At 37.1% G+C, this 24,792-nt stretch overlaps 2 protein-coding genes across 2 annotated transcripts in view; one reads left to right on the forward strand and one right to left on the reverse strand.

Moving 5' to 3' along the window:
* Positions 1-15,401, reverse strand: part of crybg1a (crystallin beta-gamma domain containing 1a) — a 59,972-nt gene extending 44,571 nt beyond the window's left edge. Inside the window, exon 1 of the mRNA XM_042500343.1 lies at positions 14,925-15,401. Coding sequence (XP_042356277.1) covers positions 14,925-15,277 — 353 coding nt within the window. The 5' untranslated portion in view covers positions 15,278-15,401. The remainder of the gene's footprint in view (positions 1-14,924) is intronic.
* A 3,748-nt stretch (positions 15,402-19,149) lies between these two features.
* On the forward strand, positions 19,150-24,509 carry LOC121953786 (C-C chemokine receptor type 6-like). Its single transcript, XM_042501006.1, has 2 exons — positions 19,150-19,364; positions 22,924-24,509. The coding sequence occupies exon 2, from the start codon at positions 22,933-22,935 to the stop codon at positions 24,022-24,024; it is 1,092 nt and encodes a 363-aa protein (XP_042356940.1). The 5' UTR covers positions 19,150-19,364; positions 22,924-22,932; the 3' UTR covers positions 24,025-24,509.
* The last annotated feature ends 283 nt before the right edge of the window (positions 24,510-24,792 follow it).

Consider the following 24,792-nt stretch of genomic DNA (forward strand, 5'->3'; position numbering starts at 1 on the left):
ATCACCCTGATTTGTGCAACCATTGTAACATTATCAATCCACATGTAACATCAAGGCCAGAGAAGTAGCTGCACTTTGTCCACACAGTAGTAACACATATTAAATACGCCTGTGAGAAGCTGGCTCAGGTTCAGCTGTAGAAGCGTGTCAGCTGGTGTTGTTGGAGACGTATTTCTTGTTGCACTGGTAACAACCATTATGGTTGCTGGTATTTTTAAATCCACTTCTTATTATTCATATCTATCTTAGTCACTGAGCCTGTTTAAAACGAAAGGCTGATACAACTTATCGGGTGACATTCATTTGTTCCATTTGGATCTTTATCTAAATGGCAGAATACACACAAGTGTATTTACACGTGCATGAAAAGAAAATAACTTTTATTAAAGTTAAGATAAAAAATCAGATGCTGCATCTGCATGTGCTGTGTTAGTCCAAACCCCAGTTACATGTAGCCTCACGTATTACACAATGCAGAACAGTATCAGCTATGACAGACAATATCAAAGACTGACACTGCAACTCACACTATTTACAAAGGTTTGGGGGATGTAAAGAGAAAGTATAGTGTTGCCATGTTACCTGTGAGCCATTGTTGTTGTTATTTTTTTAGGCTTTTTTTAATTTAAAACTAAACTTACTCAAACTATGCCAAATTACCTAATAGCAGTTTATGTTTTCAGTGTATTTAGTGGATGTACTCACAACTATCACTGGATTACTTGGATACTGAATAAATCTTAAAAATGTGATATTGAAGCCTGGAGTTTTGAGGAGCACTTTTGATATGATTTTCAAGCAGATTTAAGAATGTTTACTTGTGATTGACATTGGAGATAATGACATCCTGTAAGTTACACTAAATCTAAAAATATGTTTCATATTTGTGTGTTCAGATTTAATTGAGTGATGACAAAAGACAAGAATAACATAGTTTTTTTATGTAAATTGTGGCAATTGGGCCGCCAACTAAATTTAAAAAATCAATATATTATTTCTATGGCCTTGGAAAGTTCGATCAATATTTATGAACATGAGCTACACTCTCTCAAAGCCAGAAACAAAAGAAGTCTCAGAATTGTGGTTTTGTCAAGTATAAAGTCTGGACCTCCTCCATAAACGATGAATGGAAACTGATTTTGTGGACACACAGAATGCTTGTTTTCCTTTTAATACACATCTATTGTCATGTCACAAATATGACCCACCACCAGAAAACCAGCAACAAGTCAGCCCGGCACAAGTTGTGTAAACAAAGAAAAAATGATTTTTTTTTTTTCAATAAGTGATTTTCGTTTTGTTGCAGAATATGCAAGTTGAACTCACAAAGAAGCCATTCCATGCTTCAAATAACAGTACTGGGGGCCTCAAAACCATAAACTTTGTATTTGAATTTGGGTTGTTTTAGAGTAAAAGCCGGTTCCTAGTTGGGAGTGTGGTGATACCGCAGTAAAGAAGCATACTGGCTTTCTTTGCCGATTCACATGCTTTTGTTCCTTTTTTCGGCAAATCAGCTGCATGTTAAAGAGGAACCACATGGCTACTAGAGCAGCCGCTCCTGCATTTAAAGTAGGCTAGCAACTGTTACTGATACTTCTAGAAAGTTGTGTGTGTTTTGATCATTAAATGAAGATGGAGCAGGAAAAACGCATTGCAGAAGAACTAAATTGGGGCTGATACAGCACAAATCTTTGGCAGTACTTCTTCAAGAAGCCAGATGCTTCTGGTCATTTCGACACCAATCTCACTTTTGATTCTGAACCCGAACTAGAAGATGAAACTAAAGAAATCGACAAGAGCCAAATGCTACGGAAGAAGAAAGGAGAATTCTCTCCTCGTGACACAGTTGTGTAACTGCAAAGTTTCTCCAGAGCTTATGTACAACATACAGATGGATTCTTTAGCGGCCGAAATAGAGTTGCAGGACATGAGAATAAATGGACACATTGAGGTGAACAGGCGTACAGTAGTTACTTCTGAGATGACTACATCCACCAAGAAGCCTGCGACGAAAAGAAAGCACCCTCGAACTTGTTGTCTGATCGAAGGCAATGAAGTCTGCAGGAATACTTTTTTCAGTTTCTTATGGGATGAGTTTTCATTAATGTTCAAGTTATCTACATTACGTTAGTGTTCATTCGAAGTCACATACAGGGATTACAAACTGTTTTTCATGCTACAGGCTATATTTTAATAATCCACTGTGAGTTTAATTAATGTCCAAGTTATCTAGCTAGCTAGCTCATTATTGTTGTTTTAAAATGCAATGATACGCACATCGAAACTGTGAGCATCTGCTGTTAATTTAAACAGCACACCAACCTGATATTGTGCTTGGATAATGTGTGAATACCACACCCATGGGTACATGAACAAAGTACTGACTGTCCTGTGGGCTAACAGATGTCGCTGATAGCTAGACCGGTAGGAGGCTGGATTTATGTAAGTGTGATGCAAATGAGCAGCCACGGTTACCTGGCTCCCCAGGTAGGTGAGAATCTTTCAGAAACTTGAGGCTGGATTTCTCACAAAACTAGTTTGAGGAGTGCCTACATTCAAATGGCCACATCTTTTTCAAATATTAATTATTATATGTGTTAGACACCGTTGGAAAGCTAAGAAGCTACACTTTCAGAATCTGTAAATAACTCAAAATGCCCCTTTTAGTGAGATGTTCCTGGTTTTTCCATGGCTGGACACAAATTTGGGTTTTAGCACTCTAATATTTATACACTGTCGATCAGCATAAGACAATATAAGTAAATATCCTCAATGTCTTTGTCTTGGCTGTGTACTATTATCTGCCTGGTGCTAGGCCAATAACACTGTTTAAATTAGGGTTGCAAATTGAAAGCACTTTCCTTAACTGATTATAAGTAAAATTACAATTGATTAATGGATTGTTATTAAATGAAGAACAGCATAAACACTTTGTAGGCATTGCATAGCCTATCAATTAATTGATTCAATTTCACATGTTCAATTAAATTCTTAAGAACGGATGGGAACGGATACCATTTAAAGTCCTTTTTTTAATCTATTATCATTATTATTATTATTTTCTTACGTAAATTGTCTTTTTTTCTACTGTTGTTATTTATTTACCCATTTATTTTTGTTAATGTCTGGATGGATGGCCTGTTATTTTCATGTTGTTGTGTGTTACGTGTTGTATTTGTCTTCTTAATATGTGAAAAACAAATAAAACCTGTTTATATAAAAAAGGAGATGACATTACGTATCCATTATTCCATTATGCATCGATAATGTTGGATTCTTGACCTCATCACTGAATGGATATGTTGATCCAGATGGATGTATCATTACAATTCTACAAACTACTATAACTAACTTTGTACCTTATATGCTTCTTTAACAGACAGATAGATAGATATATAGTTTATTAATCCCAACAGAGAAACTATTGTATCCAGCAGCTCATATAAAGCACTGGAGCAAAACCACTGCTCTAGCCTTACCCACTGTAGACTCTTTGAATATACGTATGAAAATGCACACACACACACACACACACACACACACACACACAAGCTGGAAAAACATTGATTGTTAATGTGTTTGTCTATGGAATTCTTCTTTTAAGTCGAGGCTTAAAGTGTTAGCACAAACCAAGGTTTGGCACAAATGCCTTAAGCGCTTCCGTCTCACGGAGCTGTAGATCTGTCAGTTATAATCAATATTAGGGTGGAAGATTTAATGCAACTGCACCTGTCAATCACAACGGCTGGTTGGACAGGGACGATAGAAATTTCCCAGAAACATTTGGCTCATTGAGCCAGAACAAAGGTTACAACCTCTGCAAATTAGACTATTTAATATGTGATTGCGCATGTGGTTATATATCACAAGAGAAATATGTTACAGAGCTTCTCACAAGACGGAACAGCCAGCCTTTTTTTTTTGTAAGGAGAACAACCACTTCTCAACCCAAAAACCTGTTTCAAACTTCAGGGGAAAAATCTCACTCAACGGTTAAAACATAGAACACATTTCACAAGCTGCTCCCTGGAGCGACATCCTTTACATCAGACTAAATTCATTTCTCTCCCAGCACCTCCCTACAGCACATTCCTTCTTCTTCTCCACCTGCACGTCCTTCTTCTCACGGTCCTCCTGAGATATCTGCCCAGCTCAGAGCTGATTCAGAACAGCAAACAACGGGGTCATATTCAATGCTAGATATGACTTCAAAAAACATCAATTCCAGAGGTTAAAGAAGCCACGCACCCTGATTCAAGAAGGGAATTCCTGTTGAGGCCACAAAGGTTTGACAGTCTAATTCAATTGGTTGCCATAAACTGCAGCCATCAATCAGCAGTGAAACAGTACTTATCTTATCTGCAAGAAAATGCTACTAGTGAAGCATTGCCGGCTAACTGCATTCCTGTAGGGAGACAACAAAGTGCAAAGAGTCGGTAGTGGGACGAGCTGGATCACAACCAAAGGGAAAATAGATCTGTTGAGACATGAGGAAAGTCAAACAATACATTTTATTCATGGAAGATCCAGTGTGCATCTGTACTAGCTCTGTGTACCACACTGATGTCTTGACAACCACTTGATGGCCCAGTTTTTCCATTATTCAATATTATTTTATCATTTCCTTCCTTATAATAATCAGTTCTAACTTCTTACAAACTAGAATACTAGCCTTGCAGTTGTATGCTTCCAAAAAACAGTCAAATTGTTGTTACAGTTTACACCCAGACTCATATGTAGCCATGACAGAAGACAATGCTTCAAATATGGATGTCTCTGCAAAGAAGCTATGTATTCTAAAACATGGATGCTTCACACACACATCTTCACTCCGGCACCATGGAAGATCTATACGACCTGCACTTCTTCAGGGGGAAAACCCAAGGTCAGCGTCACCTATTCAGTATCCAGTGGTGAAATGTAACTAAGTACATGTACTCAAGTACAAATTTGTGGCACCTTTTCTATACTCCAGTATTTTAATCTCATGCAACTTAATACTTTAGACAAAATACTGTATTTTTCGCTCCACTACAGTTATGAAAAAACTTGAGTAACTAGTTACTTTACTTTAATTAAGATTTTTTGTAAAAAGTACCAAAAAAACATGTGAAAACAAGTCAGCCGAAAAAAATAATTGATTGATAGGAAAATAATTGGTGATCTTTTTTTTTATATTTGACCTCCGACGTTTAAGTCAAATTTTAATACATTTCCTCAAGACTTGAGATATTGTTTTCACAAAAATGGGACAGACAAATGCACAAAATATAATGAAAAACCAGAGAAGTTCTGCTCATCCTCTCTTTTCTGCACTTTGTGTCTCACACCATCTCCTCTGATTTGCTACCATGACTTTATAGCAGAACATCATTTGGCAACTGTTGTTAGGAAAAGATAATTATAAAGTGGATTGTAGCTAGAGAGCATTTCTGCTAATCAAAGTGCTAGTGCTGCAGAGCGGTGTTTGGTCTACATGAAACACAATGACCTGTCAGTAAAAAATGTATTATGATTGGTCAGATTAATCTTGTATCGACTGAAATTCTTTTGTTGGGGAAACAACAGCATGAATGCATACTTATCAATCTTATTTTATCAACTATCATGTGCTTCTCTTTCAGTTCACAGAACTTCCTGTTTGTCACAGGACTTAAGTTTCAATTACATCTCCAAAACTTTAAAGTTAACATTAACCCAACTATATTTCAGGTGGTCGCCATCCCCAGATAGAACATCAACAGAGCTCTCAGCATGGTCGGCGTGGCGCCCGACGCTCTTGCTTACTGTCTCCTCCGATGGAGACTCGTCTCGTCTTTGTTTGCACGTGAATGAGCAGGTGCGAACAGGTCAATGAGCCAGAGCTCAGGTCAGCTAGTCGTCGGCTCCTTAGAACACGTAATGCACACAAACCCTTTCACTTTCAGACAGTCTGAGCCTCCAAATCTGACAACACCTGTCTGGATGAGACAGCTGTTGTGACTCTGATGTTTGTAGGTTTGGTCTCAGCAAACACACTCGATAGCCAAGCGCTAAATCCTATGTCTCTTAAATGTTTCTGTGATAAGAAGTATGTAGTTACCTTTAGTGATAAATGATAAATAGTTGTTTCAGATAATGATCTCATTACACAAATCCCAGAGGACAAATGTTTTCATTTTCATGCGGCTCTGTGCTGCTTTTGTATGTTCTCACATTTAATTGGCATCATTTTACCAAACTAAATAAGAATATTATCACTAAAACATCCTCATTGCTTGGAACAAACCCAGTACTAACTATTAGGCCTGTGTTTGCAACTTCATACAGTTTTTTTTTTTTTTTTTTAATCAAATCTAGGTTCGATGGTGGAGAGGAGGTCATGGGACTGAATCTCTAACTGTCTGGCAACACCTGGATGCTGTTTCATATTCTTGGCTCCCTGTTCTGCTTTTATGTGATGTTGTCTTTTTATTTCTTTTAATTTATTTCATCTTTTTAATTTATGTTTTATCTATTTTATTTCATTTTATTTGGTTTGATTGCTTTTGTTGTTTCTGTTGTTGTTTTAGGTCTGTCTTTGTATTATTTTAACATCATGTATGCCATTTGGTTGTCAATGTACTTTGTAAACTCTGTTTTTAAAAGTGATATATAAAAAAGTTATTATTATAATTATTATTGTTATTATTGTTGTTGTGCTGTTTGTGTTATTGTTATTATAATTCTCCTGAATCCACTTCTTTTTATCATTTCATATAATTTTATCTTACTTTTACTTTTTTTTACTTTGACTTGTACCATATTACTTTATTTTAATTTTACTATGTTAATCTAGTCTGTACACATAAAATCTATTGCACGCCTGTCCGTCCTTTGGAATGGATCCTCAATTACTCTTCCTGGGGATTATTCAGTTTTTTCACTGTAAAAGCATTTTGGGGAATTTTACTTATCCAGAGGTGGGGCCATAAAGTCAGAAGGTATTGTATGCTACATAAGATGTAATTGTGCAACAGCATGAGTATCCATCCCAAACAGTTCAGTACAGGGCGTTGGGTATGCATCATCATAACTTGAGTACGCCCTGTGACCAAGACAGTCAGAATAGTTTATTTATGTTTACAACTTAGACATCGTGGAACAGAAATTCTGCATTCTGCAATGTATCTGCAGCACATTAGCTGCTGTCAGCTAGTGTGCAAGTTAGCAAAGTAGCTTAGCAAAGTTATCCAAGTTTTGTCAAGTTCAATGGACATTTTGTACATAAATGTATGGTAACGACTAAAGTCATGTATATCTGCAAAAAAAAAAAAAAAAAAAAAAAAAAAAAAAAAATCACTTCAAACATTTAATTTACGACACCTTCATCCAAATGTGTCAGTTCTCTGAATGAGACAAGCATCTCCCCACAGCGTTCAGGAAGCCTCCGACTACAGATTTGGACCATGCCAAAGGAATAACTACTGCTTTAGAGTGTTTATCGCTGAGGATTTCTGAATTTACTCATATGTTGTTCGTACAGAGTACCATAAAGCATATGGTCAAAGTGCTTGAGCTCAGCTACAATGTGCTTTCACTTGTGCATTATGATAACACACCTCCATGTTAGCCCATGAGACACAAGCCAAACTAAAACATCAAAGTAGACGTACATATCAAATAAATTTTTCCCAAAGATTGTTTCTCTCATTTTTGGTAGTTCTTATCACACTGATGTACGTTCAAGTGATTGTTTTTGTGATAGGTTTGGTCTTCATATACAGTCAATGGTTGAGTTTGATAAAGTTCAGAAAAACAAGATTTAATCCGTTTGAACTTGTTTTTTTTGAGGAAGTGAGAGACCAATCCAAAAATGTGTCCTTAGTTTCAAGTATCAAAAACTAGTAGGCAGCATCAAAGGCTTCCTCAAACTTGTAATTTTCTTGATCATTTTTTTTTTTTTATTTGAATCATAGTTTTTTAATTGTAGACTGTACTTTGTTAGACAAAGGTCTGTTGAACTGCTTCGCTTCTTTCAGTAGATGAAGAGTAAGGCTGTGTGGTTCACCTCACCTCGTTCCTATGAACTTGACCATTTGTGCAATCCATGTCAAACAGCCTAGTCTAGCTGTAAGCTTACAAGAAACCCACACATCGCCTGAGTGTCTCAGTGTCTGTTTGTATTCAGACTTGAGATCAGGAACTGGAACTGAAACAAGGAACTCCAGTTTGTTCTGGAATTTCTCTCCAAAGTCTCTTCATTTCTTCTCTGTGCATTTATGAAACAGGTTCGTGAAGCCCTGGGATACGGGGGATTTTATGGCTCCATGTGAAACATTTACACGTAGCACAAAAGCAGTTTGCCTAAGCTCAGGCTGTGCCAGGACTGTATTGAAAGCAGCAGTGCTATAAGCTAAATGCTAATGTCTGTATGCTAATACACTCACAATGATCATACCAACATATTACTGTCAAGCAGGTATACTGTTCACCATATTCACCCTCTTGGTCTGCTGCATGCAAATATTTTCTAATTGGCTCTAAATACACAAAGTACAGCTTAGGCTGATGGGTGTCAATAGTTTTGCAGGTATCTAATCATAAACCAAGAACTGCTTCTCAAATTCACAATGTGAATTGCTGATTGCTAAGGTGGCTGTTTGGCGGCACCTGGAAGTTACTCTATGTCCGCCCAGATTCTTTATACGTACTTACAATGTATCTAGAATATTGTCATCCTGTAGGGACAATAGATGTCTCTACACAATGCCATGGCGATTTATCTAAAAACCAAACCTAGCATGAAATTAATTAATATATTTTTCCCTACATGTGTATCCTCTGTATCATTGTGCTCTCTCTAAATTCAAACGTTTGTCAAATGCATTTTCAAAAATGCACACTGTGCACTGTGCTCCAATAGAGTGGTGCGATAAATGACTAAATGGTATACATATACATATGTATAACAGCACACCTAATGAACAGTCCAGCTCCAAGGCTAAATTGATGTGTGGGAAACCCTGTTAAGCACTGAAAAAGAGAAATATTTTGGCTTCAGTTTTTAATGTTCAGTAATGTTTTGGCCACAAGTAGGGTTTCCTACACTTTGATTTATTTGTGGCGGCCTGCCACAATCAAAACAAGTGCTGCCACAAACTGACTTTATACTTTTGTAGCCCTCCTAACTACCCATTAGGGGAGCTACTGGAATATACTGTATACCAAATCGGTTATTCATTGCAGCACCTTAGAGTGCAGAGTGTACTCTGGGCACAAACGGAGCATCAGAATGCCAGGCGAGGGGAAATTGTCTAAGCTATGTTCACGGACCCACAAAAACATCAGCTTTTAGAGAGGGGACACAGGATAATAAAAAAAGGGACACACACACACACACACACACACACACACTTACACAAAAAGAATGGCAAGTTTTGCTTGCCCACCAGCCCTTTTGTCAGCTACCGCCATACATATAGACTCTATTTCTGTGGGAAACACTGCATAACTTTATGCTAGAACTAAAAACTATAACTTGAAATATGAGAGCATGTGAAGTCTCAATAAATCCAACAGCCAAGATGAAATTCAACATGTAATCCAAAATCGTGAAAAGAAATATATAAGGTATGAATTCCAGTAATTATACCTTACAGGAAGTAAGTCACAAGGAGTCAAATTAGCAATAATCCACTAAAGCTTCTTAAATAAATAGAAATTACAGGGGTATAATGTTGTTGCTGTGCAGGTTGCTGATAGTATTACGATAGCTTTTTACTGGATAAGTGACAATATCAACCTAATGTGACATGTCAGGGCCAGAGACATGTAAAAAAACACAATGTGCATCACAACAATCTAAACAGGCATGAATTAAGAAAAAATAACCAGATAATATCCAAGTAATACTAAATTAATAAGCAAGGTATGAGTGATTGCATTAAGGGTGATTTACTTCTTAATTCCTGCCTTGCAACGCAACCACAGGTATTGTGCACAAAAATGTCGACTTGTTCATTTTGGCTTTCTCCACACCCTCACCTTAGGGATTGTCTAGAAATTGTAGGGGCAGGAATCTGAAGCCTCTGCTTAAGGGTGTGAAAGGCTTATCTAGTCTGCTGGATTAGATTATTTTGGAAGACTGCATGAGTTTTCACCTACTGCGGTTCAAATATTTTGGTTAAATCCATCGAGTGAAATGGACTGCTTTTGCACGGATCCTACAGACTTTTTTAATATCGTTGCAATAACATGAAGAAAGGCCAAAGCATGTATAACTCTCACCTTAGCACTTGAACAACCCGTCCACAAACACAAACTCTCAACTTTTCTAATGCCCCAGTATTATCAGTGAGTTTGAACAGGCTGTACTTTCCCTGTTCCCTCAGTACGTGAAATGTTTCAAGTGCTATACTGGTCAGATTCCAGCAAGTCACAGGCCTGGAAACTCACAAGCACAGAGACATAATTCACCTCTGTCATTTTGACAAGACATAGCATGCTTTAAACTGAAGTGGTGTCTTGCAGAACAATCGTTTCATTGATAGAGTGTTGTATGTTTGATATAGAATCTAGGGCATACGACTCGATTGTCCAGGTGTGTATGTACACACAATCCTGTACAAACTGACTCAGCAGGGCATGAAACTTGGTAATAGAGAACAGATATACACTACAGGTGTACTGTCTACAGGGCATATTCTAAACATGTACAAGCCTGTCAGTTTCTTGAAATCTATGGATAAAAGGATTATGAGCTTGAAAGAGAACAGTATATCTACAGTTGTTTAAAACGCACGCACAAGTGTGTAGGAAGCAAAAGAGTGGCAGGAATTAGACCTTGAATGAATCTTTGACTGACATCTGAAAGCCAACACCATATTGTCTATATCATGCAGTTTATGTTACTGAAATAATGGTGTCAGTGAACACCGCAGGTTAAACCACGGAAAGACTGGTGTATCACTTACAAAAGCGTTTCTGTATTAGGTCATAGAGTCCTTGAATAACCTCTTTAAAGGGATTCTTAATTCCCTAAATGATTATCAATGCTTATCAATTACTCACCTAGTGTTTCCCCATTGAATTTGTACAGAAAACTTTTCCTTGCATGCCTCCAGTAAACAAAAATCCCAAACTAGAAAATTCTTTATGAATTAAAATCACAGGGGTCTGCGTTGACAACAGCAAAACTAAATTAAATCATTCATATAGAAACACTGTCCACAACTTGGGCAGAATAATCCAAGTCTCATTTCTCAAATCATATATTCAGTTCTTCCCAAATGCATGCATTTTTGTGAAACCTATATGTACTCTCTTTAGAACCAGTATCCACTGACATAAACAGTTATTTTACTTACTGTACAGAGGAGTTACTGGTCCACCAAATCCTAACTCAATACATTAGTTTGTTTGTGTTGTTGTGACTCTGGTGTATTAAAGGGCGGTTCTGATTCACCAAGTAACACAACGACACAAGCAAAATACTAATCGAGGCAGGGGGGGACCAGCAGCTCCAGTGTTGAGCAATGTAAAATTATTGTTTTTGTCAGCGAAGTCTGGATTTAAAGAAAGCATAAAAAAGTTTCACTTTCGGTTCAGTTTCCAGTAAGGCGGGACAGTCTTTTTGCTAAACTACTGAGCACGTGACTTGATGAATCAGCATCTGACATTGTATGTTGATTTAATTATTCTGCACAAGTTATGTGAGAGTTGGTTAACAGATGTTTAAAGGTAGTTGTGCTGTTGTTACACCTGGACCCCAATAACTTCAATTTATCAAAAATTCTCACCATTTTTGGATTCTTTGTTTACCCAAGGCATATGAGAAAAGCATGATTTTTTAATTCAAATTAAGTATAACATGAGGTGAAGATCTGATGTATAAATGATAATTTGGGAGGTGAAGTATTCCTTTAAAGTACCTTATTGCCTCAATAAGCTGCATGTCACAGTCACTGCTGACTCTCCAACTGCTGAACACGATGGTGAATGATCCAAACTACAATAATTTAATGTCTGTTGTTTTCAGAATATCAGTACGCATCAGCCCCTTTCACCTGATGCAGTCGCCTCACATTGCTCCCTCTGCTAAGATCTGATCAGCTCTGAACAGATCGACAGATCAATTATCAACCCTGCAAGTCACAAACTGCTGCTGAGGAAAAAGAACTTATATGGAGCTTATGATGTGATCACTGACCTACAAAAACCTCTGAATTTAGAGAAGAACGCAGAATAATACAAAGAAACACACAAACATTGAAAAGAAAAAAAAACATTGTCGTCATGCTACGGCTTCCCTAAAAAGGCATTTGGCAAAGCTTGTGTTGTCCTTGGTAGTGAAATGATTTTTAATTAAATAGCTGCAGAATTTCTGTTGATAATTCTATTAATTTAATACCAGCATATCAGCATGTTTTAACTTTAGTGTTCAGTGTGACAGCAGCAATCACGTAATATATACAGCGCTAAGAACAGATCGGCATCGTGCAAAAAAATTTTTTTGCCAACAATATATATCAAACAAAAAACAGAGACGGTGTGTTAAGTTGCTGTGAAATTAACCATTTTTATAATGAAGATAATGTTATCTCAGAGCCCCTCAGTGCAGAGTCTCTTCCTCTGTGCCACTGCATGGCGTCCGCTGCTGCAGCTTCTAACAAAGGGCAGCATGACAGTCAAGCGTGTTGACTATGCAGAAAAGTCTGGGGACCAAAACGTCCCCAGATTCTGCAGCATCCGCAGCAAAGTCTGGGGACCAAAATGTCCCCAGAAGTAAACTACGCAGCACACTTACGATAAATAAACAAACAAACAAAAAACGATTGCTCGACTTGAATCAGTCTAAGTTGACTGAGGGGTTTCAGACTGATTATTCGAGTCTCTGACTCTCAGGGGGCAGCCCTGGTGCCCAGGAGCACAGCTGCAATTGGATGATAATGTTGCTCCAAATCTGTAAGATGTTTAAGAGGGCAATTTTTTGTCAGTTCCCCATGACATTTATGAGCATCATAAATGTCATGATTATGATGAATTTCAGCTTGTTTCAGAATTCCTCTAGCCCAAGCAGCTTTAGCCACCGGCCTGTAGATGTTTTGGAAGCAAAGACCAGCCAATCACAGCACATTTGAACCAAAATGTGACTATTTACTTTCTCAGTAAACAGACAACCAACACAAAGAAACAATACACTGGAATACCCGGTCAAGCTGAATGACGAAGATGTTATCATTGTCATGTAATTAATTGTGCATCCTTCATCATATGACTCAGACTGTTTTTACCATTGTATTAGTCATCAGATTCAGTCACAACATCAACTAGATTAAGCCAGATATAATTGACACTTAACAGAAAGATGCACAGCAGGTTTTTTATTTAAGCATCAACCGTTATGCAACGCTTGCCCTTCTCATACCACATCAGCATCTGTCATTGTATGTTGACCTGGCAGCATATGACAATAACAGCTGAGTCACAGGCGGTAGATGTCGACTCATCAACAAACTGGTTTTGATGCAAATCTTAATGGTTTTAAATAAGAGAAGGGGAAAAATAAAAGAGACGTGAAATATCTTGGTTAAATAAAGAACTGGAAATTTCTGTGCAGTTATCGTGACCACTTGAGGTTCACCAGCTTCTTTTTGAATCTTTAATTTATCCAGGGAAGAGTGACTCAGCATGCTATTCTCAGTCACACAGCTCTCCACGTTTTCATCAAGAAGCTTCCTCAGTTTTGCACCGCTGGGCCAAGCGCCTTGCTCAATGTCACCAAAACAAACTGAGATCAGTCTGCGTTTTCACACTCACTTTCCTCACTTCCCACAAAGTGAAGAACTAATACATAAAATTAAATATCTGAACTGCACTTCACAACATCTCGTGTTCTGCATGCACGCCCTCCTCGCCGTGTCTGTTTACCTCTCTGTGCCTCTTTCAAACTTGACGATACTAGCTCAGCCAAAGCTCAGTGCCACAGCGGTTAGTTTGCTAAAGTGCCAGGGGGGAAAACAGTCACTCTGTGAGATGTTCTACCCACACGCCTCAGCCCTTCACTCAGCTTGTCAGTTCGTGAAACAAAGAGCACTAGTTTACGAAGAAGGAGTCTATGGTCTGCCACGGGCCAACAGAGGAACTCCAATGACTCATTAGCTTCACTATTAATACGTTTACATTTAGGGACTGTACTTTATTTATCAGAGGAGAGGGGCAGCTGGGGGTGTGACTTCATATCTTGACCCTGCTTGAAGTTAGAAATATATTTTCTTGAGCCTTGATGAATATCTGGGGGAAAATGCATAGCCCTCCCTCCACCATAAATAACTATATATATATATATATATTCACATCAAAAGTAGGCAGTTTTGCAACAACCAAACAGCATAAGAGCTAAAGTTATCACCAAAACAAGCAGCTAATTTCTTAAGCAAAATGCAAATCCCCCTAAAAAATGATGCGTCCAAAGACAATCCACAATTTGAAAACAGTTGTTTTTTTCCATTTCTTGCTATGATAAATGATGCAATTTTAGTAATTTTTACAGAAAACATGCCTTTCAAACATGGCAGCATAACTCAGGGATGGCAAAATAAAACCATTTTAAGTGTCAATTCCCTAAGTCAAAATAAAAATCACAACTACTTCCCCTGTGCTTTAAAAAAAACATGCCTCACCCATTTTGCACCCCAGACCCCCAATAACCAACAATCCCTTACATATATTTTTTTTTAAAAAGTATGATTTTGTTCTGCACTTCCATCACTCAGCCCTCACAGTAAACAGGGATAATGATATCTATTTTGACAGAAGAACATTATTTTTGAATTTAAGTTTTAAAACTATGGCAATGTTACAGATGTTACTTAGACTTTTTCTTTATCTCTAAGTCAAACCCATGGCTGCAAAAATGGACAAAAATGAAAATACAACAAATTAAAATGATGTTTTAATCTTACAGGTGGCTGTGGAAGCTGTCCAGTTCATCAGGGAAGAACACCTCTCCTCCTCCTCCTCCTCCTCCTCCTCCTTCTCCTTCTTTGTGTTTAGATTTCTTCCGTTTCAGCCTGAAAGGCAACAGCCGCTTATCCTTCTTCACTTTTGGGGAAATGGGTGAAACCTCCTCCGGCATTGTGGCGCTGTGTCCCGGGCTGAGGGGACCGGGGCTCGCGGGTGAAGTCTCTGTCCAGTCTCTTGGGCTGGTAGCTTCTCCATCTTTGAGGGTGCTCGAGCGTTTCCGCTCTTTACTTTCTTTATCGGGTGACTTTAATTTAAACAAGCCCTTTATTTTTAGGGTGCTGGGCTTACTCATGGTGTCTGTCAACGATGTCCTCGCTCACAAAGTGCGGAAGGAAAATAAACGCATGAGGAGAGTTGTCCTACTTATAGCTGCTGGAGGAGTGATTCACCGGGCTAACCTGCAGAGCGAGTTACATGCCGCGAGGGTTTGGACTTGCCCACACCGGTCGCGCGCGCCATCAGATTAAAGGAAAGTGTAGCTGGAGAAAAAATAATACTTCCGACTACTACCTTCAAAATAAAAATGTTTTCTTACCATTATCGATGTTTGTTGGCTATCTATTTAACGCATATATGCTGAAACCACATACACACGTTACCAGCCCCAAACCAAATTAAAGTATATTTTGACCAGACATCCATAAGAAAGATACTTAACCCCTTGAAACTTGAGAAATCTGGCGTGATTTCTTTCCAAAACATATAAAGAAGGCAATGAGTAAGATATAAGTGAAAAGTTACACAAAAAGAAAAAAAAACATGTAAAATTTGCACAAAAAAGAAAAACAGAATAAAGACATGTAATGACCTGAAAAAAGGTGCTATAATTAAAACAAAAATAAAAAGTAGAATTAACAATATTAAATAAACATTTTTCCCTTATGTCCCAATTTTATATATATATATATATATATATATATATATATATATATATAACAATTCTCAATCTGTTTTCTAATCAGCAATTAACCTGCTTTTTTAATTCAATTAATTAATTAATGATAATTCATTAATTTAATTATGAGATACAATTGCATTTTCCCAGAATCCAAGGTTAGATTTTTAAAGGGTTTCTTTTGTCCAACCGACAATCTAAAACCTAAACACACTCACTATGGGACACAGAAAAGCATCAAACCCTCACATTTGAGAAGCTGACTCCAGTTTGACATCAAGGCCGTATTGTAAAGTGACCAAATCAATTATAAAAATAGTTTCTGTTTAATTGTCTGGCACTGGACTAATTGATTTAATGAGTTATTGTTTCAACTTTTGTATAGTTTCAACATCCCCCAGGTTTCATAAATCCCAAGACCTCAGTGCTATCAGTGGTAGCTGTCGGACTTGTTCTGTCTTTACATAGCCTGTATATGTATTCCAATCATTCAGAGTATTCAGAACAACCTAAGTTCTTGACTCCTTCAATCTGAAATCTATTAACACACAGAATGCCCACTATGACTATGCAGTTTAACTTGTTTCAGATAAAGCTGAGGTGGAGACATAAAGTTCAAAGCAGTAAGAAGTAGATACAGGCATGGCTGGAGTCTTGTTTTTTACCAGCCAGGACAACACTGTGACGGCTGGTGCTGTTTTCACCACGAGTCTGTGTGTGTGTGTGTGTGTGTGTGTGTGTGTGTGTCATCATGGGGAAATTTGGTTCTGATGAAAACCACAGAAACTGTTTTGAATATTTTGCCAGGTGTGTCTACCTGTCTGTCTGTCTGTGGACAGATTTGTCAACATGACAGCATTGCAACTGTACAAGCATGATGCAGTAATGAAACTTTGCAGGTGTGGGTTGAGATTGAAACGGAGGTTGATTTAGAAAATGGTAGAAAATGCGTGTGGTCCAAACAAGAGGAGTATTATGTAAAGAAGGGGCCCCCACTTTACACCCCTGGCTAACACTAGATTTAAGTTGCAGATTGCTGTATTATGACTGGAGTAATCCCACTGCAAGATCATTTCTAGTTTTTCTTTTTTGCAATTGTTAAAGCACTAATATCATAACCCAACTGCCAGAATAGATGTGGCATTGTATATTTTTGCAAACCCCAAAAATATACATATGTTTGTACATTTTGTAGCTGATATGCTGTGGCATGAAACTTTCCTTTTCAATTTAAAATTTGTTGTTGTGACAACCTTGTGGATAATGTGTGATTAAGTTAAAGCAAACAAATTTGGTTGGTGTCAATTAGGAAAATATTACATTTTGGTTTGAAAAAGATGCAGTTTCGTCGCCACAACCATGGTTGGAAATGTCCCCCGCTCTCGTCTCACCTAGAAATCACACCATTCACCATTCCTTCCTTCATGAGAAAATCAGCTCACATGTACATGCAAATTGAACTACGTCGCTTTAGAAATGTTGATATTATATGTACGAAAATTACATTGTGAAGCATAAATAGTTTGCAGAAAAGGACAATGCAATGATTTTTTCTGATGACTGGGCTGAATATCCCCTTGTTGGAATTATCAGTTTTACTAGTTTGGGGTCCACATAATCCACTCCTGTGGGAGTTAAAAACCAACTACAACAACAATGCAATGTGATTTATGGATATGTCATTGTAGTATTAATCTGTATGTTGATATAAATTGTGTTATTCTCTCACACATTAGGAATAGGCTACTTCATTTTGACGTTACATGAAAAAGCTTTTATTTTGAAAGCCAAAACTCAACTGTCAGCATCTTGCTTGCTGCAGCTCAGACTCTTGAATTTCCCAGCACAACTTTTCCAATTTAGTCTCACCTTGATGCAAACCTCCACTTGTCCTTTAAACTGTATTGTTACACTCTTTGTAATTATAATGATTTTATATTTGTATATGGGTGTGGATGTGTGTTTTTCTCTAAATTTAGCAAAAAAAAAGTTACCACACACTGCATAAAAAGATGTCAATTATGTAGAATATTATAGTGATTATGGTTTCATTCTGCATTTGAACATGGAGTTCCTCATCTACACCATAAGCTGTTTAAATGTTATTACTTTAAGAACAGCATTTTCTCCTTAAACCAGCAATAATGAGGTATAGATCGTTCATTCACGTCACATAAAGCTTTACATTAAGATTTAAAGTGATACTAATGATTGTTTCAAAAATAAAAGCTCACTTGAGATGGTTTTACCCTCCACTGTCCCTGCAAACGGTGACTTGAAATTAACATATGCATCTAGCATTCTGTCCATATAAATAAATAATTAGCTATCGTTCTAAAAGTTGTGATGTACTTTTTCCAACGTGTGTCAGTCTTGAGGTCCACTAGTTAACAATCCATTGAATAACAGCTCTATCTGCTGGTCATATAGAGGAATAACAGCCACAGTCTGTATTAATGTTTGCATTAGTGTCTAGTCCAGAATTTCATCTTGTCAAACCACAAGCCTGATACAAAGACAAATAAATGTATCAAAAATATCACAATAGACTGTCTGGGAATCATAAGGAACGATCTGAGACGATCTGACAATAATATAATAATATAATAAATAGTTTTCTACCAAAAAAAAAAACATGAAATTAGCAGAGGACTTTTATTTTGACAGAGATAAAGATATTTACACCATAACATTACATTAATATTAACTGATGCCCAGAATTGTATCTAAAAATACCCCATTTCATGTGAGCTGCTTTTATTGCTGAAATGAAACCTACATTTTTGGCAAATAAAAATATTTAAGTTAACCTTACTTAACCTATGATGGAAATGAAAAAGAAAACCATATGGAAAACAAATTCTCAGTAAAACCAAACTGAGGTTTGGGGGCACGACAGGAAACAAGAAAAACATGGTTTCTGTGTGTGAGCATGTGAGTACACTTGTGTGTGTGTTCAAAGAAAATGAAAGTGAGGGAGCGCAACAAACTCTTGTTCAAACACTATTTGGACTTTCATTTGCAACTTGTTTTCTTCACGTTTCTAAAAATTTGATGACATATACAAGCTCATGAGAACAAATTCATTTTTGTGTCAGCGTGACCTTTGAGGGGGCAGCTGTCAAGACTGTGAACAATTGTGATAAATAAACCAGTTTGAATCAAAGCAAAAGAAAACCTCCAAAAGCTCAGAATGTGCAGGGGGTGGGATGTCCCTGCACGAGAGCGTAGCATCAAAAAGCAGGAAGATCAGTGATGCACTGTACTCACACAGTAGCAGAGCCTGAGAGACGGAGGCTTTGATTTTATCTTCTCCTTCTTTTGATATTTTGAGCGCACAGTATTTGTGACATAAAGCCCCCATATTGAACTCTGCCTTCATATGCAGCTGTAGAGGAGGAATATTCTTCACTCGCTTCTGACTTGACGACATCAGACCCGGAGGATAAAGAAATTAACTGACAGAGAATCATCGTTCCGTAAGGTATGTGTGACCTGATCAGAAAATAAAGGCACAACTAAGCATTAAATGCTCCAAATTCTGTGTTGGATTATTATTTGTTTTTGTCTTTAGATTAGTAAGTGTATAAACTTATTTTGATTTGTCTATGTTTTATTTATTTGGCAGCATTTAAGTGTGAAATTGCAATTAAATGGTTTGTCTGTAACATAGTGCATGGGATACATGTTAAATGTTTAAAACTGCCCTGCATTCATCATTATTAAAGTTTTATCATGACTGATCAGCTTTAAACCTTTAAAGTTATTGTCACTTTTCAGTGCCTTTAGTTTCAGGGATAATATTTCACACACACAGAATGCTTTTACAGAACAGTCAGTTCTGTAAAATATGAAAACAATATTTACAGAGCACTTCAAGTTCTCAAAATGTGTTCCTGAAAAGAAGGCAGGTGCTTTTTTCTTTCATTATCTTCTCACACAGATATACATGTACAAAACCTGATACCTTCCTCTTCAGCGAGTGCCACTGTGCTACTATGTATAATCTTACTGTAGTGATTTGTGAGAAGTGAAAGCGCTGAAACAAGAGATAAAAGTGTGTCATGTTTGTTCCTTATCAGGTTTTTTGAAAAAATTAAATGTAAGCACGTATTGTGTGTCTCACATAATAATATTTGCTTAAAGGAGAAATCCTGTTTTCAAAGGTGTAATTATGGACACTGCAGATAGTGTGGATGCACTGGTTTGCTACAGCAAACAACACCACTTGACATTGTGATTATATCTTGTTTTGTATATGAAAAGGCAAAGTCATCATTATTATGGTTTCCTTTTTTTTGTAAAAGTCAGTAGTAACTAATAATATCATTGATCTACATGAACAATAAAATCTATTTAATACATTTGATAATAATTTCATTTTATCATGAGCTGAGTAATATGTAAACTGATGTTGAGCAGTTTCTTGTTGTTGTTTTTATTATATTCATTTATGTATTCAATTTAGTCCCAGTTTTGTTGGTTAAAAATGTTTAGTTTGAGGTAGTTTTTATTTGTTTCAGTAGGTTATTGATTTTTAAAATTTATATTTTTTTAATATTTATTATGAAATGGGGGGTATTTCTCTGGGGCAAGATTTAAAATGTTCAGAATAGTTACATAACAAACAACACTTTGGGAAGGCAACGTACATACGTACGTCTCCACAACCTAAAAATATGCATCAGTGCCTCCTAATGCTTGAGTAATATGTAAACTGATGTTGAGCAGTTTCTTGTTGTTGTTTTTATTTATTCATTTATGTATTCAAATTAGTCCCAGTTTTGTTGGTTAAAAATGTTTAGTTTGAGGTAGTTTTTTATTTGTTTCAGTAGGTTATTGATTTTTAAAATTTATCTTTTTTTAATATTTATTATGAAATGGGGGGTATTTCTCTGGGGCAAGATTTAAGATGTTCAGAATAGTTACATAACAAACAACAACAAACACTTTGGGAAGGCAACGTACATACGTACGTCTCCACAACCTAAAAATATGCATCAGTGCCTCCTAATGCTTATTCTTTTGACAAATTTGACCAAATTGGAAGAAACTTAAAATTGGGGAACATAAAAAAATTAAATATTCTTTCATTTATATATATATATATATATATATATATATATATATATATATATATATATATGTATATATACACACATATATTCTTTATTTCTATTTTATCATTTCAATCTGAACTTGATTTCTACAATATATATAATTCGATTATTATATATTGTTTCAGTTTGGCTTTTTAATCTAAAATCTATTTTTCATTTTTATTTTGGTTAACTAAAATAGTTTTCACAATTACTTTCAATTTTTTTGTTCAGTTTTAGTGAAATAGTACCTGGTGTTTGCCGTCTGTTATGCATGAGTCCTCTGTCAGTGTTTCTCTTGTTTGAGGTGTAAACTAACATGGATGATAAACTTACCTATCTAAATACGACAACATTACCCCGGAGCGGAGCCCGTCGTTGCTACCTTACATCTCTGCCTGTGTTTATCATTGTGCTGCATTGTTCGTGTAAATTTAAAGTTAATCAGTTCAAACAGAAAAAAATATATATCAAAAGAATCTAATGTTCTCGTGTCACGCAGAGAAACACTTTGATCACTGTCTTATTCATTCTCAGAATGACAGCATGCTTTGCTGGTGTTTCCTGAGCCCCTTACATATCGCTGACCTTTCTACTCATGAGCTGATTCTTAGTGATGCATCTGAGATCCTTGATGATAAAGATCTTATCAACTTCTGCAATCAGACAAAGCGCAAAGTGCAGCCACCTGCAGCCTACCTTTACGCGCATTCACTTAATGTCTAATGGGGCTGAAATTGGGTCATTTGCACCCGAAAGGAAGAGCTGAACTAGAGCGTTGACTTTTATCCTGTAAACACACAAAAGGCTGTGATGTGACTTTCACCCAGTTCATGCAGGGCACGCACTGCTATCAGAATTATCAGAATGATGTGCTAGATATTTGATGGGAGCGCTTTTTATCTGAAAATTTTCTTAAAATGGTAATAAGTCAGAACCCATAACTGATTTGTTTGAGAATAAGAATAAAATCTATTTATTGGTAGTGGGGCGAGTATTCACGTCTTTTACTTTATTAAAAAAAAAAGTACAATAGTGTAAAACTGCTCCATAAGCGAGTAGGAGACACATCTCTCCAATATTCAAATATGCCCCCCCAGTATAATTATTCAAAAAATATATAAATAAAAATTACTATGCTATGACAGGCAACCATGCTCCATGGAAATAATCGTTATAATCATAAATAAACTTAATACATTGCCATTATTACTGTTACTACTGGTAGTATTACAGAGTAATGCAGTTCTGTGGTTTGTGCAAGTGGCCATTGTCGACTGCTGTGAGTACATCAGTGTCAAACACTGTGCTGTCTCGAAATTTCATTACTTCAATTTATTATCAATTTTTAAATAAGTTTATTACGAGTTTCATGTGGGCTGCATCATTGCTGATTGTTAGAGTTTTGTAAAGTGTAAGTGTATCATAAAAGACAAACTAAGGTACTGAAAAAACTCAAGTATAGCAGGTCATAAAAAGTTATATATAAGTCATAGTGTTTATGGCCATATGCCATGGTGAACCACTGGGGTTTCAGCATTTTTTTTTTTTGTTTTTGTTGTTTTTGTTTTGGTAAATGTCCAAAGATGGGCTTTCAATTGTAAAGTACTGCATTATAGCCTGTAAGATCTGTAATGTCCTAATAGGTGAATAAACTTTGAAAACAAATGGCCTACAAAGTACAATACTTCCTTCTGAAATGTGGTGGAGCAGAAACATGAAGTAGTATTGCATGTAGTGTGAAATAAAAATCCACAAGTAAATTTAGCTCAAAACTGTACTGCTTGAGTAAATCTACTTACTGTAGTTACACTCCACCACTTCTCTTTAAAAAGTAGGCCTTATAAAATGTGATGCTGAGGTACAGATCCTCATAGAAATGTTCGACTTTTTGTTCTATTTTGCTAATTATTTCCTTTTTGTTGTACATCTTTTCTTCTCCAGGTGAAAAAAATGGAATCTTCTACTCTAGATTATGACTACAGTCAGACTACAGACGATTACATAGAGAATGGGCTGTGCAACCTCGACCCTGACCCCATGGAGGTTATCACCCAAACATACATCCACTCCATCATCTGCGCCTTTGGCCTGATCGGCAACGCTCTTGTGATTGTCACCTACATATTCTACAAGAGAACCAAAACGATGACTGACGTCTATCTCTACAACGTAGCTGTTGCAGACCTCATCTTTGTGATCGCTCTGCCGTTTATCATCTACAACGAGCAGCACAGTTGGTCAATGGGTGCCGTGGCGTGCAAGATGCTGAGGTCAGCCTACAGTATCAACCTCTACAGCGGCATGCTACTGCTCGCGTGCATTAGTGGTGACCGTTACGTCGCTATAGTCCAGGCCAGGAGATCTTTCGGTGCGCGCACGCACGCTCTGACCTACAGCCGCCTTATCTGCTCAGCTGTTTGGGTGTTTGCAGTGGCTTTAACACTACCCACACTCCTCTACACCGAGCGCTTTGAGGAGCAGACTCTGGGGGCTGAAACTGTCACTGTGATGTGTCAGCTGTCTTTCAGCAAGAACCAAACTGCAAAGCTGATGAAGGTGGTGGTTCCCAGCCTTCAGATGGCTGTCGGCTTCCTGCTGCCTCTGTCGGTGATGGTGTTCTGCTACTCCAGCATTGTGTGCACGCTGCTGAGAGCGCAGAGCAGCCAGAGGCACAAGGCCGTGCGAGTGATTTTGGCAGTTGTCGTGGTTTTTATCGTTTGTCACCTCCCCTACAATGTCACTCTGCTGAGCCACACTCTGTCGCTTTTTAAAGAGAGGAGCTGTAAGGTGGAAAGGATGAAACTCCAAGTGCTGGCCATTTCCAGGAGCGTAGCTTACCTCCACTGCTGCCTCAATCCCATCCTCTATGCCTTCATCGGGGTGAAGTTCAGGAGCCACTTTCAGCAGATAATGAGGGACTTGTGGTGCTTTAGCAAAAAGTACATCTACAATGCTCGCACGTCACGCGCCACGTCTGATGTTTGCATCTCAGGCCGCGTGTCTTCAGATGGCTGCAACAACATGACATCATTCAGTGCATGACACTGTAGTGGTACAAACCTTCTACAGGGCGTTATTAGCAATGCCAGTGATCAAACAGCTTCTTACTTTCCTAAACTCTTACTTTGCTCTTGCTGTACATAAGCAGAAGTGAAAGTAGCTGTGCTTCAATTTGATATTCTGTGATATTGTAGAAGTCTTATTTTCCACACTGCTCGAAAAGGCACAGATTGACAGTCAGTTTCATTCGGATATTTTGTTGTATTTTTCTCACCATACTGTAAAAAAACCCTCTTTGTTCCATGTATTTCTATGCATGCAAGATAAGAATGTCACCACCTCTGTATATTGCTAATCCCTTCATATTTTCCAGAACCATATACAGTACTTACTCATATTGTTATAATGAGTTCTTATATATTGCATGTCTGATTGTATTTTTCTGTCACACTTTCTGAATAAACACGGCCTATAAAAAATAAACATTTCTTTCCAGTTCTATCCAAAATTAAATTGGAAATCCAAGTCCAATAATAAATGAGGCATTTAATAAATAATTGTTAGTGTTTGTTTTTTTAAATTATACTATCAATACAAACTTTCAATCACAACATGTTTTGAAAAATAGGTTTTGAGTCATTAAACGCACACACACACAGTTATATATACATGCATATATAAAACCTAGATATCTGATAACTATATATCTACTGTATATATATCAGATATCTTATATATATATAAATCTGTCGCTATATGTGCACGTCTCGAATAGAAAGGGCTCTCAATTTGGTGAGTATGTTACAGTTT

This window comes from Plectropomus leopardus, chromosome 14, assembly GCF_008729295.1.
Source record: "Plectropomus leopardus isolate mb chromosome 14, YSFRI_Pleo_2.0, whole genome shotgun sequence".
NCBI classification, from domain to species: Eukaryota; Metazoa; Chordata; class Actinopteri; order Perciformes; family Serranidae; genus Plectropomus; species Plectropomus leopardus.